The sequence below is a fragment of the Tachypleus tridentatus genome, chromosome 2, assembly GCF_004210375.1.
Source record: "Tachypleus tridentatus isolate NWPU-2018 chromosome 2, ASM421037v1, whole genome shotgun sequence".
In the NCBI taxonomy this organism is placed as follows: domain Eukaryota; kingdom Metazoa; phylum Arthropoda; class Merostomata; order Xiphosura; family Limulidae; genus Tachypleus; species Tachypleus tridentatus.
In genome coordinates this window covers 87,107,661-87,122,807 of record NC_134826.1, presented here as the reverse complement: position 1 = coordinate 87,122,807, position 15,147 = coordinate 87,107,661, and the positions used below count along the sequence as shown (strand labels likewise).

Below are 15,147 nucleotides of genomic sequence, written 5' to 3'. Positions count from 1 at the left end.
TGCTGGAAGAAATGACACCAGTCTTCAACAAGAAATTTGATCAACTCACGTCTAATTGATGGAAATGGAAAACGTTGTCTCAGATGTCGTTCCAAAATATTCCATACGTGTTCGATTGGGTTCATATTTGGCGACTGAGAAGGTCGTAACATATGAATAAGCTCAGTGTCCTGCTCCTCAAACCACTGGGCGACTACTATTGTTCTCTTAAAAGACATCCCTTTCGGCAGGACAGCAATGCTGTAACGTGGACTGTAAACGATCACTTGGTACCACTAAGTAACGACTGGAATCAACGTATAAGGGTACAAGGCACCCAAACCTCACACCGTTATGGAAACACCAGAAATCTTTAGTGTTGTAAACAAGCACTCGAAGCTGTGGAATTATTTAGATTGGTGCCATATGTGCACTCGTTTATTTGTCGAGGACGTGGTGGAGGATGATGCATCCGATCACATCACGTTCCTCCACTGCTCGATAGTCCATAACCTGAGCTCTTTTGCACCAGTGGGCGCGCAGCCGTGTAGTACCAGATGTGATGAGTGGCTTGTAGACTGCAATCCGACTATAGTATCCCGTTTTGTAGAGTTCTCGGCGTATCCAGGTAGACGTTTACGATCAGTTGATCTGCAGTTTTTCGACTATTTCGCCTTTCAGTTCCAATTAATGAGCGGTCATTTGATTCTGGAGTACACGCTTCCGCATAATGTTGCCCTTTGCTAATGATGTTTTTCCCTCTTCCGCCTACTATTGCATTTTTCTAATGATGTAATTCCCTCGCACTTCCATGCTGGCATCATCTTAACACCGTTGCTCTTAAAACATCAGCAAGTTGGTCACTGAAGCTTTTCCCAAACGTGCCCCACCAGCCACCCCTCTTTCAAAGTCACTGTGGTCTCTTCTTGCAGCCATGGTTATGGCCAATCAGGCCTGTCCGGCATTTATACACAAGACCCCATGCGTGCTGGAATGTCATTTGCTCAATTTATGGACGAGACACACACCTGTTTGGTAGCTCCTTTATTGCATATACTTGTTGTCCCTCATCTACCCAAGTGTTTCTATTTTTTTATGTCCACTACCTCCTGTGTGTATGTGTTCTGTTATTTTTCAGCTATTATTCCATTTTATATTGATTATATATTTTTTATAAATTTAACGAGGCTATGAAAACATCTAGGAAATACGAATCATTAAAACTGTGCTAGCTGAAAAACTAGTCCTAGTTTCAGTGCATTGACGAAAAAGAAGGCAAAACTACATTAAAACGCGTGGAAGAAAAGTATTGAAACTAAGACTGAATTATTAAATTTGATAAAACAAATATGAAAAGATCTGAAACCCAAAATAAAACTATTTCGAGGTACTTGTAACTTATTGTGAAAAATCAAGTGTGGACACCGTGAATATTATGTCATATTTCACCCAATATTTGTAAATTACAGTGGAAACTCAAGTGCGGACACTTTGATGATTACATCATAATTCAGCCAATGGTTGTAAATTACAGTGTAAATCCAACTGTGGGCACTGTAAAGCTCAAGATACAATGCATTTATAAGTGATATGACACGATTAACTTTGCTTTCTGAACTGTTGGAAATGAACTCAGAGTTGGATTTGGATGTATTAAAAGAGATAGTGAATTGATAATAATGAACACATGGTTATTAGTATATTTAACATTTTTATTAATTTGACTTCTCTTTATTTTGCCAAAGCGCTTTCAAGACACTCGCACAAAGCATACATTAGGTTAGATCTAGCCGTAGATAGGATATGATAGTATATCCGTTTGGAAATATTTCAAAGTAATTATGTTGTTTGTGACAACACGGTTTGTGCATAACTTATCGTAATGCAAAACTCTGTCAACTAACAGGCTATCCCAGAAATTTCACTAGTTCTCCAGATAGCGGTGGAAATGGAGCAGTGAAATCAAAACCAATCAGTTTCCTGAATCACCACTAGATAAAAACACTTCGATTTCTCTTTCATCTACAGACACGGAATACATATGCAGTAAGTGTAGGTATTGTAGAGAGATTCGAGAAATTGAAATGGATATCTTCGAACATAAGAGTTACGCTCTAGACGTTCTATATTTTTATCAAGTACTTATAATAAATCTAGAAAGATAATACTTATAATGGTATCTTTACGACGTATTTATAGATATACACCCGTGATATATGTCACTTGTGAGCCAGGGGCCGTTAACCCGTTCCGGAGCCGACAAGACCGAAATAAGAGCAGCAGTGTCGACTGGTACCTTGCACGTTTTTTCATATATTATTATTGATAAATCACGTAACGTAGTCAGCCAAGGCCCACAGGTGTAAATTCTACATATATTTACACTGTATACAGACACATAAATATATATATGTGTTTTATCGACAATCAAGGAAGCAAATTGACACGAAAAATATTAGCACAAACCTGGTAGTTATAAAAACGAACGTAACTATATATGGCAAACAGAGAGTGAAATACTTCTCAGAGAAGTAACAATGAACACATATATACATAAAACAATGAACCTAATGACGCAATAAAAGAAAGCAATATGGATTCGAGGGAATATTGTTGTTTAGGACAGGCTCGCTCACTTTAGTTGTATGGTTGAGTGTTTGAAATCCGTCGATTTGAATTCAACAAGTTAGGGCCGAACGTAGTGAAAAATCATAAATATCTCTTGACTGTTCGTTTTGATTGTTTATTTTCTTGAAGTTTGCGCAAAGCTACACGAGGGCTATCTACGCTAGCCGTCCCTAATTTAGCGGTGTAAGACTAGAGGAAAGGTAGCTAGTCATCACCATCCACCGCCAACTCTTGGGCTACTCTTTCATTCACGAATAGTTGGATTGACCGTTACATTATAACGCCTCCACGGCTGAAAGGGCGAGCATGTTAAGTGCGACAGGGCTTCGAACCCGAGACCCTCAGATTATGAGTCGAACACCTTAACCCACCTGGCCATGCCGGGCCCTAATAATACTGAAAACCATTATCTTATATAGAAACATAAAAGATATAAGGGCTAGGTGTGGTTATTGGTTAACGAATAGAATAACGTAAGAAACCATTGGATACAGCCTAAATTTAAGCTGCTATAGAAGCGACAGTCAATTCCAATATTCATTTAAGAGAAGCTCTGGAGATGGATGGTACTGCGGACTAGTTTCCCTCTCTTTGGGTGGTTTAGTTGTTTCAGCACAACGTTACATTGTGTTATCTGGTCTGTCGTCGACGGGGGATCAAACCCAGAATTTTTAAATTTAGAGTTGCAAACCTGTACATTTATCGCTAATTCCTTTATTACAAATTTAGGAAAAATAAAACGCTCTGCCTAAACCTGTGTGTCTTGGAATTGTCCAGAATAGGTTTGTTTCGCATTTCACGCAAAGCTACACGAGGACTACATGCGATAGCCATCCCTAATTTAAGAGTGAAAGACTAGAAGAAAGGCAGCTAGTCCTCACTACTCAGCGTCACCTCTCAGGCTACTCTTGCCCACGAATAGTGGGATTAACTATTACATTATAACATCTCCACGACTGAAAGTGCGAGCATATTTGGTAGGAGGGGGCTTCAAACTGCTGGTGAAGTGCTTTATCCACAAGGCTATGCTGGGCCACCCACCCTAATAGACACGAATTTAGCATGTCTATTAAGTGTTTGGCTAAAAAATGTTTTTTTACTATTATATACTCAGTAATTTCGCTTATCAATGCTAATAGATGAGACATGGAGTTGACGTCACAGGAAAGAAATTTATGATTGTGATTTTAGTGCACCATGTGTTTTTATGAATAACGTAGTGGTAAAAAAACACAACAAAAAACAACAGAATTCATAAGGCGGCTATTCAGACTTAATTAATTAATAAAGTCGATATGTGGTTCCTTGTTGTAACATGTCTTTTTTGTTTTTTCACTTGTCATTGTCGAAACTGGTTTTGCTAATTTTCTTCAATATTTCTAACTTGACAACATAGAACAAATACAAAAATAGTGAATATGAAACTAGGTGATAGAAACTTGTCTTAAATCTTTATCATATAACTAAGAGAGGTATTTATTCAAATTTTGATGTAACTCGTTCGCGAAGCACGCAGTAACCCTAATTAGTGACCTAGCGGTCAGTACAAGTACAAATCTTTAGCAGCGTTTATCTTTAAGTTATTTAAATTCTCAGAAGTGCGCGATTGTATATCAATGACAACTATCTCAACATTGTTTTGTTTTGTGAATGTTACACAAATTTACTCGAAGGCTATCTGCACTAGCCATTCCGAATTTTAGAGGTGATGGATTAGAGGGAAGACAGATAGCTGCCACCACCAACCACCAACTCTTGAGCTACTATTTGCTAATAATAGTGGGACTGACCGTAAAAATATTATACCTCTATATTCGGTGACGAGATACAAACACGTAATTGGATACTGCAAGTTGATGGCAGGCCTCTTAACAATAGACTGGTGATTTTATGCATAAGTCCTAACTCAACAGTAGTTTTGGATAAGCATGTGGTTTTGATGATAAAAAACATAGCAGTGAGATAAAAAGAAATAAACACCAAAACGGCTTGAGATAAATTTGAATACAAAATTTATTAAAATGAAGCCATTAAGATAAGTCAGACTATTATAGAGATTAGAATGGACGCCTTAAGATACGCCTGACTACAAAAGTGATTAAAATGATGGAATTAAGAAAATATAAAAATCACGAGCATTTTGGTAAAAAGACTTTCATCAGTCACCCTTGATATTTCGCTAAAGCATTCTAGAAGTTCAGCTACTCATCAAATAAACAATGGTCAATTATTGTATATTTATATAGTTCTTGGTTATGTTTCTTATTGTTGACAAGGGCACGTGGATGACCTTTACCACTGATATCGGTATTTGTGGATTCTCAATTATTACAAGATACGCAGCTTACTTTCCAAGGCTGAGGTACGACTTGCTGCAGGTCTCTCTTTGGATAGCCCTGATATCCCACATTAATCGATATTTCTTTGTTATACAATACTGTTAAGTAAAACGGATATCCTTTTCTTGGAAATTCTAAATTCCCGATCTTGAACGTATCTGTCTGTATGAATACCTTGGGTCGAAAAACGATCAATATTCAGTTTCATCACATTACCTACGAAAACGCCAAACATTATCAAAATGTAGTTCTGATACAATCCGTTCCACTTTGTATCAACCGTGGTTGTCATGTGACTTTTATTTGTACATATTCAAAGTCATTTTAATAACACTGTTCTATATTTCAATAACGTCGAATAACACTATTTTATCCTTCAATAGTACTAAATAAAATATTTACGTGCATTCCAACATTACCTACTATAACACTATTGTAAATTTCAACAATACCGTACGAAACAGAAGTCTACATTTCATTATTATTGACTAAGGTAGTTGTTCCTCATTTCAACAGCACAAAATAAACACTATTGTATATGTCTTTAGTACGTACTGAATATAATACTGTTATTCATTTCAACAGTATGAAATAAATCACTATTGATTCTTGATGACGAGAAACCCACTTTAAAATAAAATGTATCTCAGAACGGCTGGTATGGATATTAACACTTTTATTGATAAGGAGAGAACAACGTTTCAACCTTCCTAGGTCATCTTCAGGTTAAGAAAAAAAAAGTTTGAATGTGACCGTTGCCAGTAAGTAAGGCTTCTTTGATTTTGTGTTTATATTTATTTCCTTACTTAGTATCTGGATGTTTTCTATGGTTATGTTGTGTTTATTTGATTTACAGTGTTTAACAACGTATGAAGGTGTTTTTTTTTTTGTTCTTTGAATCTAGTTTCCATTTTTCTGCTTGTTTCTCCAATATAAAAGTTGTACCAGTTGTTGCATTGTATTTATAAATTATGTTGGTGTTGTGTTTGTCGGTGTAGTTTTTACGTAGTATGGTCTTTACTTTTGTACCTGGTTTATGAATAAATTTGGTGTTTACTGGAATGTTGTGTTTTGTTATAAGGTTTTTCCAAATGTTGGTTATTTTTTCTCTGATCTTTATATCTAAGACCCCAACCCATTGATACACATCCCCAGTAACCAATTAGCAACCCTTATAGAATTCATTACCACCAAAACTACCTACAAATAAATGGACTAAGTATGGGGAATCCCGTGCCACCAGTTCTAGTCAACATTTTTATGACACAGATTGAATCTCAAGCGATCAATTCAGCCTTACACCTACCACAATACTGGTACAGGTATGTTGATGATACAATTACTGGATTCACATCTACAGAACACACACTTAGTTTTTAAATCACGTTAACTCGACACACCCTAACATTAAGTTCACCTGCGAACAGGAAAAAACTAACAAATAGCATTTCTTAACCTCAAAATCACTAGAACTGACACACAATTCAAAACAGAAATCCACAGAAAAGTCACCTATACTGGATTATACATTCCCTGGAACACAGCACATGAAACAAAACAAAAACTCAACATATTAAGAAACCAAATAAACACAGCCACAAAACTATGTTCACCTGATAAAATTAATGATGAAATCAACAAAATAAAACAACACTTCATCAACATCAACAAATCTCCTCAAGTAACCGTAGAAAACAATAATACACACACACCTAGACCAACAAAAATAAATCCCAAGATACAACAAATTACAAAACCGTATACTGCTGTATACCATATGTTCCAACATCAGCGAAAAAATTACCAACATTTGGAAAAAACTTATAACAAAACACAACATTCCAGTAAACACCAAATTTATTCAAAAACCAGGCACAAAACTAAAGTCTATACTATGTAAAAATTACACTGACAAACACAACACCAACATTATTTACAAAATACGATGCAACAACTGTCACAACTTTTATATTGGAGAAACAAACAGAAAAATGGAAACTAGATTCAAAGAAAACAAACCACACGTTTTTGAACACTGCAAATCACATAAACACAACATATCTATAGAAAACTCCCAGATATTAAGTAGGGAAACAAATATAAACGAATACAAAATTAAAGAAGCCCTAATTATACAGCAACTTAAAACAATATAAAGAAGCACTTCTATACACATACCAATTAATAACCTAACATCCAACTGAAAGGCCCCCTACAATCCCGTACCCGTTTAAATTGTCGTCCGTAAGACGTGTCCGTCAACGGTCACATCCAAGCTCTCTCCTTCTTAACCTGAAGGTGGCCTAGGAAGGTCGAAACGTTGTTTTCTTCTTATCAATAAAAGTGTTAATACCCATACCAGCCGTTCTGAGACACAAATCACTGTTGGACATTTCAATAATATTGAATTAAACTCTATTATACATTTTAAAACTATTGAATAGATAATTATTGAACTGAATACTCAAATTTTACGAATATTTTGTGAGTGAATATTTTAATGGTGAAAAGAAGAAAACTATTGCACATTTCAACATAAGTGAAAATATAATTATATTTGTTATAAGATACTAGTATTAGGTCCATTATGTTTTCTAACACTTACGGACTGAATATAAATGCATATATGAAAACATATATTTATAGTACACCTAAAAACCACAATATTTATTTCGTTCAGTAGTACAGTAATATATCTTTTATTAGTATTCGATGAGTGGAATAGAACAAGGCTGTGTGCGTAAGTAATCTAATGTTCTATCTATAACACTGTATGATAACTACAAGAATAACTACAGACATAGCACTTGTGTAAGGACGAACTTCAGCAATGAAAACGATAGTACCACTTTCTCGTTTCCACAGCAACATAATAATGTAATGGGTCAGTGATAACATATAAAGTTTCTGCTTGAAAAGTGAGAGTGGGGTAAATAAACGAGTTTTATTAAAGACGCCCTCTATCTTCACAGATATGTTATCATCTGTAAGTGACTCTTAATCGCTTTTTGTCATTCTCTTTCTTTAGTAGACCAAATCACGAGTGATAAGTAAAATTGTTTTCTCTTAGATATCTTCTCTGATATGAAAAAAAACAACAAAAAAAAAACCATTTTCGTCCCGCACTATTTATATATTGGTTGGTCAACTGACGTGGGTATATAAAGACGTTCAAAACAGGGAAACTTCAGAACTCAATAGATTACTTTTGTTGTCTTTTATATCATCTCCCTGACTTGATATGCATTACGTACGTATTATATATTTAAATATCCCTAGCGTAAAATTTGCTCTAATAAATGCTAGTGTTGACTTAAGTAGATTATGCTATATCATTTTTTTCCCTCGTTTAGGTCGTGGTATTTGTGACCTTGTTAAGTGGTGCTCTTGCTGTCAAAGACAGTGAAGATGATTTGAAGAAGGCAGAGAGTTACGTTGCACCTTATTACGGCGGGGTTTACGGATATGGCCCTGAGTTTGGCCCAATAGGTCACAGAGGCGGATTTGGCGGTTACGGATCTAGGTATGGTGGCTATGGAGGTGGTCATGGTGGATATGGAGCAGGATATGGCGGTTATGGGTCTGGCCACGGGGCACACGGACTAAGTGGGCACGGAGCTCACTCTCTCCACGGAGCTCATGGACAGGGTCTTCACGGGATTAACGTCCACGACGGACACAAGAACCGGGGCTATTATGCGGCTCAAGGCAGAAACAGCGGTAATTACAAGAATCGTGGAAGTTATTCGAAGAACAAGGGAAATGTCTACGAAAGGTCTTTCTCCTACGAAAATAACAATGGGTTCCAAGATTCTGGAGCGTCTCACGGAAGCTACGGTGGACAACATGGCTTGAACGATTATGGCGGACATCACAACTTAGGATCCTACGGAGGTTATGGAGGAAGCGGATATGGTTCCCGGAATTACCACGCACGTCAGGGATATGGAGGCTACGGCAACTTGGGTTCTAATTATGGAAAGTATGGTTCTGGATATGGGCATCTTGGTTCTGGTTATGGTGGGCAGGGCTATGGACATAACTATGGTCACTTTTAAGATTTAGTTACTAGTAAAGTTTTCAGTTGTTACTATTATCCTATTTTATGCAAAAAAGAAAACCAAAACCATTAAATATATATATATGTTTCCAAATTTCTATCATATTTAATTTGATAAATTCTTATATACATTTTAGTTGAAAATTAGTTAGAACCCTAGTTTCACATCACAAGTCTTCTCACCAGGTAACCAAAGCATTATAGAAGTTTTGAATACGAACATAACGTTATTCTGTAAGTTTTAAAACATGCATTGACTTATCAACTTACATTTTCCCAAGCAACCTTTATAAAAGTTTTAATGTTAGACAAACTACGTTTTTTAGTCAAACTAAATTAAAAGGACAGCACAGAGTATCTCGAATATGTTTTTTCAAGTAGTCCAGATATTAGGGTCACGTTTTATCATTTAAACTAGTATTTATCCTCAAAACTTATCCGTTAATAAGCAACTAATTCAAATGCTCATCAATGAACTTTACCTGTTGGTAACCAACTGATATCTCGGGTATATATATATAACGAACAGTTTGCCTCGAACCGATAACATTTCGGAGGTGTCTTCATCTAGGCACCATCTATTTTTCTCAAGAGATTCTCAAGAACACATCATGAATCAACTATTTCCAAGAAATCTATAAAAATTAGGTTATCTGATTCGACGTAACTTTAGTGTTAATCCTTAACGTAAAATCTTAACATAATTTCTTCAGGAAAAGTTAAGATCTATTTCGTATGGAATAACTTCTGCTAATTGTAAACATGGCTAACGAGTGACAAAATAAGAATAGAAATATAAAAAATGTTTCACTTCTTAGTTAACTGAATATGTCATATAATAATACTAATTAAATGTTTCACTTCTTAGTTAACTGAATATGTCATACAATTACACTAATTAAATGTTTCACTTCTTAGTTAACTGAATATGTCATATAATAACACTAATTAAATGTTTCACTTCTTAGTTAACTGAATATGTCATATAATAACACTAATGAAATGTTGTGATCTTATGTTTCTTCAATAATTATAAATTATACTGTTGAAGTTGTGGGTCATTAATCTTATGTAAATGATAGTGGAAGAAATAGGTTACAAATAAAAGTTAACAACGATATAAATATCTTTAATTTTAGTTATAAAATTTATACTTTATTAAATATTTATTTTAATTATACCCATTTTAAGTTAGAGGCTTAAGTCTTATATGTGTACAGATATCGTTTTTAAGCCTGAATCTCTTGAGAAAGTTCAAGACGTTTTAGCAAATAAATGCATGCTTGGCGTTAAAATATCTTCCACGAGACGGTTGTCTGTTGTAAACATTGTACTTCACCTGTTTAGTGTAGTACTTTTGTTAGGTTTAAACATTGTAGCTCTGTTCGTGTAAGCATCGGAGTTCTATTGTTGGGTGTAAACATCGTAGTTAATAGTTATACTATTCAGTGTTTACATCGTTGTTCTATTGTTCAGTGTTAACATCGTTGTTCTATTGTTCAGTGTTAACATCGTAATTCTACTGTTCAGTGTTAACATCGTAGTTCTACTGTTCAGTGTTAGCATCGTAATTCTATTGTTGGGTGTAAACATCGTAGTTTCAACGCAAAAATCGGGGTAAATAAGCGTATTAATTAGTCTTCAGATGTTCAATTTGCACTAAAGTTAGTAAAGGTAACTAAACTTTTAGTGTAAGTTCTTTTCATAAGATTAATAACGATACATTGAATATGATTCGTTCGCATAAACAGTACTAAATAAAGGTCTTTGATGAAGCTATGTAGCTTATATAACAGCACCTGAATATTCGAACAGAAATGGCTAAATCTAAAGTGGCAGATCTGTATATCATACCACAATTTACACCTTCAATAAAAGCACAAATGAATAAAAAACATTTTATTTTAGTGGTATTTACCAGACTTTCTTCAAGTGTGATGTGTTTATTCTACTGTTTCAGTATTTTATAGTTTCAATAAGTTTGAAAGTGTAATGTTTGCAATTTAATTTTTGATATTATTATAGATTTTGTTGCACATTTAACCTACCAATAAAACGTTCCACACACAATATTTGCAAATGTTGTTTTATTTCTAACTGCTCGCATCATACAACATCAAAATGTTGAACATTCCAACCTCATTATTAAAATTGTAACTGGATAAATGATGACCCCTGGTGGGCCAGCGGTAAATTTATGGATTTACAAGATTATATTCAAGTTCCGATTCCTTCGGTGGACGAACTGCAGGTAGCGCATTGTGTAGCTTTGCACTAATACAATTATACACACACACACACATTTATTTGTACGTACAAAAACTTTTATCGCCACCAGTGATGATTTCCAGTGATAACCTATACAGTGCTATAGGAAGTGCCAAGGACACGCCAAACATCAAACAACTTGATAAACTTTCTATCTATGAGATTTATTTTCCACTTTATATTTACTAAACGTAGAATATTTCCCAAAATACTTTAAATATAATCAGACAAAGAATATGTCATTAATTTTTTTAATTAATAAATAACATTTTATTTTGAACATTAATATTTTCTCGGGTAGAGGTCTCCAAGTTTTGAAAGGGCTGAAATTACAGAAAATTTCGAAAACACAGTTCTTTATATCATTTGGATTAACACTTTATTTGCAACATTGGATAATTTCACGTCAATCACCAAAAATGAAATATTGGTATTAACTTCATCCACTATGGGCTTTGTTTTTTGTCCTTTATTATTAAATAATATAAAATTCAATTTTATTTTAATATCGCTTCCTTCATGTCCCTGGTGGAAGAGCGTTAAGTCTCCGGATTTATAACGATAAAACCATAGATTGGATCCCCATCTCTGGACAGAATACACAGCCCAAAGTGGCTTTGCTATGAGAAAACATATATTCTTAGCCTTTCTTCAGGGATCTGTTTGGTTTGGTTTGAATTTCGCCTAAAAGGGCTATCTGCGCTAACCGTCCCTAATTTAGCAGTGTAAGGCTGGAAGGAAGTAGGCTAGTCATTACCACACACCTCTTTTACCAACGAATAGTGTGATTGACCGTAACGTTATAACGCCCACACGGCTGAAAGGGCGAGTATGTTTCGTGCGGTGGGGATTCGAACCTGCGCCTCTCGGATTACGAGTGGAGTTCCTTAACCACCTGACCATGCCGGACCTCAGGTGTCACAGCCCATGTTTCTATATGTTATTGCTGTGTCTCTTAATTGTTACCAAGAGTTCATAGTTTAAACTTTTTAATGTATCGTTACAAATCACTAATTAGTATACTTAAAAGAACAAATATATATATAAATTTTTTACTTTAGGTCACCTTGTGTTGGAGACTTTAATAACAAAAAACTGGGAATTTTATTACTTTTTATTGTTTGTTTGTTTGTTTTTGAATTTCGCACAAAGCTACTCGAGGACTATCTGTGCTAGCCGTCCCTAATTTAGCAGTGTAAGACTAGAGGGAAGGCAGCTAGTCATCACCACCCACTGCCAACTCTTGGGCTACTTTTTACCAACGAATAGTGGGATTGAATGTCACATTATAACGCCCCCACGGCTGAAATGGCGAGCATGTTTGGCGCGACGGGGGTGCGACTCGTAATCTGAGGGTCGCGGGTTCGCATCCCCGTCGCGCCAAATATGCTCGCCCTTTCAGCCGTGGGGGCGTTATAATGTTACGGTCAATCCCACTATTCGTTGATAAAAGAGTAGCCCATGAGTTGGCGGTGGGTGGTGATGACTAGCTGCCTTCCTTCTAGTCTTACACTGCTAAATTAGGGACGGCTGGCACAGATAGCCCTCGAGCAGCTTTGTGCGAAATTCAAAAACAAACAAACAAACAAATTCCTGTTACTCAGGAAACCAGTTTAATATCACAAGAAATGTCATGTTGTTACTAGAACTATGATAAACGTTTGAGAATATTTAACATCAGACGCCAGATGGCTCAGTGATGTAACTCATACGAGTCGTATTCTGCGTTTGTTTCTTCGGGTGTTATGAAAACCATTATTCACAGAAACGTGTGAAACGTTTATTGTTAATGGGATTCAAAGCTAATTAAAAACAAACATATTATTTTTATTTCCTTGTGTTTTATTCACAGATTTTTGTGTCACAGTGTGTAAGATACTGAATGTGTACCTTTCATTCCACTCTCTGCACGTGCAACCCCGACCTTTAAGGAACTCGAGACGAATTTAAAGACTCGTATACTGATTGGACAGATGCTGAGCGTGAAAGTTTCAGGTGGCTTTCTGGAGGTCTGGAGAGGTATCCACTGCAACAGACTTACTGATATTCAAGTTCTTTATGGCTTTCTGGAGGTCTGGAGAAGTATCCACTTCAATGAAATTACTGATCTTCGAGTTCTTTATGGCTTCCTGGAAGTCTGGAGACGTATCTGCTCCAACAGACTCACTGATCAGAATGTTCACTGACTAACTCGAACAGGTAGCTAATATTGTTAAAATTGACAACATAACAGGTTTTAATTATATAGACAACAACAGCGAACTGCTTCAGGGACGGATTTCTCATCAGTTTCGTGAAGCTCTATTTAAAGGTGAAATACCTACTATGAATATAAAGTATTACGAAGACTAAATTTTTACCAATGTGGAATAAAGTAGCTGGAACGTTCCAGAACAGATGGTGCAATCTACCAAGAGACCATTCGTAACGCATAGCCCTTTAACTATTGGCTGTATCTTTACAGGTTTTTCGTAGCTTATCACCAGTCATTTTGTATAGTTCGATGACAAAACCTAGTTTGTTTCATATATAGCTAATGAACCCTTCTGAATAATGCCTATGCCTTTAAACATTCTTGGCTAACCATCAGTTCTTTTGTACAAACCAATGTGAAAAGCGTCGCCAAAAAAGAAAAAAGAAAGAAAGATGCAAATGCACTTATCAAATGTATGTTTTATATTTCAAGCATTGAATCTTAGAGAAAAGCACATATTAAACGAGTAACATATGTTGTTTTTCTCGCACACCTTCCAAAGTTCATCAAACATAAATAAAAACATGGCTTCCTTACAGATACAACAAGATCAAATACATTATCTTCCTTTCCTATTGCAGCAAATAACTTTCCTCCTGTTAGTAGGTGGCCTTTGGAAAGCACAGAAAAGTGAAGAAGATATTATTAGGGATATTAAGTAATTCGTTTTTATATGTGTGTTAGCTTAACGTAAGGAAGGAATCGGAAGGAGGACCCATAAACAGAGTGGGCGTCTTCCGGGGAGTGACATAGAGAATCGGGCAGAACACAGACTCACACTCTCATGTTTTAGTGAAACTGATGGTGAGTGACCCTTAGAATACGTTAATAGTTTGGTTGAGATAATTGAAAATCTTGAGGCAGATACTCAAACAAACAGTTGGACTAAATCCTATTCATCTTGAAACACTCCATAAGGGTATCCATAAAGATTCCTGATATTAAAAAAACACAACCAAATGAGATTCGTTATTAGTAGGGAGTTGATGGGTGAACGTGGTTTGAACATTTCAGGAATTTACAGAAGTGTTTATTTGTTTGAATTTCGCACAAAGCTACACAAGGACTATCTGCCCTAGCTATCCCTAATTTAGCAGTGTAAGACTAGAGGTAAGACAGCTAGTCATCACCACCCACCGCCAACTCTTGGGCTAATCTTTTACCAACAAATAGTGGGATTGACCCTCACATTATAACTCACCCACGACTGAAAGGGTAAGCAGTTTTGGTATGACTGGGATTTCAAGCCGAGACCCTCAAATTACGAGTCGAGCGCCCTAACAACCTGGCCAGAAAAAGTGATATCCGAGATTAATTCGTGACGTTTGTTTGCAAATGTTTGAATTTGTTTGTCTGCAAAGTTCTACAGTTTTGGAGCCAGCAGGATGAAGTTTAGCAGGCAGTTTCACGATGCACTTATATATATTTCGTATCCTCCTACCAAAGGGGTCACCAAAAGGATACAGCACTCCCGAAGGTCGCTAGTCAAGTTTTGTAGGGTATTTGAACTTGAATGTGACATCGAATGTTATGTGTCTGACCCGACCCTACCCCCGAATTCTTGGGGCGCTATTTTTCAAACGGTGTTTACACCCCAGTCTATAAGTTAGTGAGACCAA

General features: G+C 36.0%; 1 protein-coding gene across 2 annotated transcripts in view; it reads left to right on the top strand.

The window, feature by feature from the left end:
* The window catches only part of LOC143244423 (uncharacterized), a 98,225-nt gene extending 87,264 nt beyond the window's left edge, over positions 1-10,961 (top strand). The window contains exons 1-2 of one of the 2 annotated variants that reach the window (XM_076489045.1): positions 7,999-8,196; positions 8,300-10,961. In XM_076489045.1, the coding sequence (XP_076345160.1) occupies positions 8,188-8,196; positions 8,300-9,004 (714 nt within the window). In that variant the 5' untranslated portion in view covers positions 7,999-8,187 and the 3' untranslated portion in view covers positions 9,005-10,961. Of the gene's footprint in view, positions 1-7,998; positions 8,197-8,299 lie in introns of those variants that run through there. The other variant, XM_076489044.1, reaches the window with a different exon arrangement.
* The last annotated feature ends 4,186 nt before the right edge of the window (positions 10,962-15,147 follow it).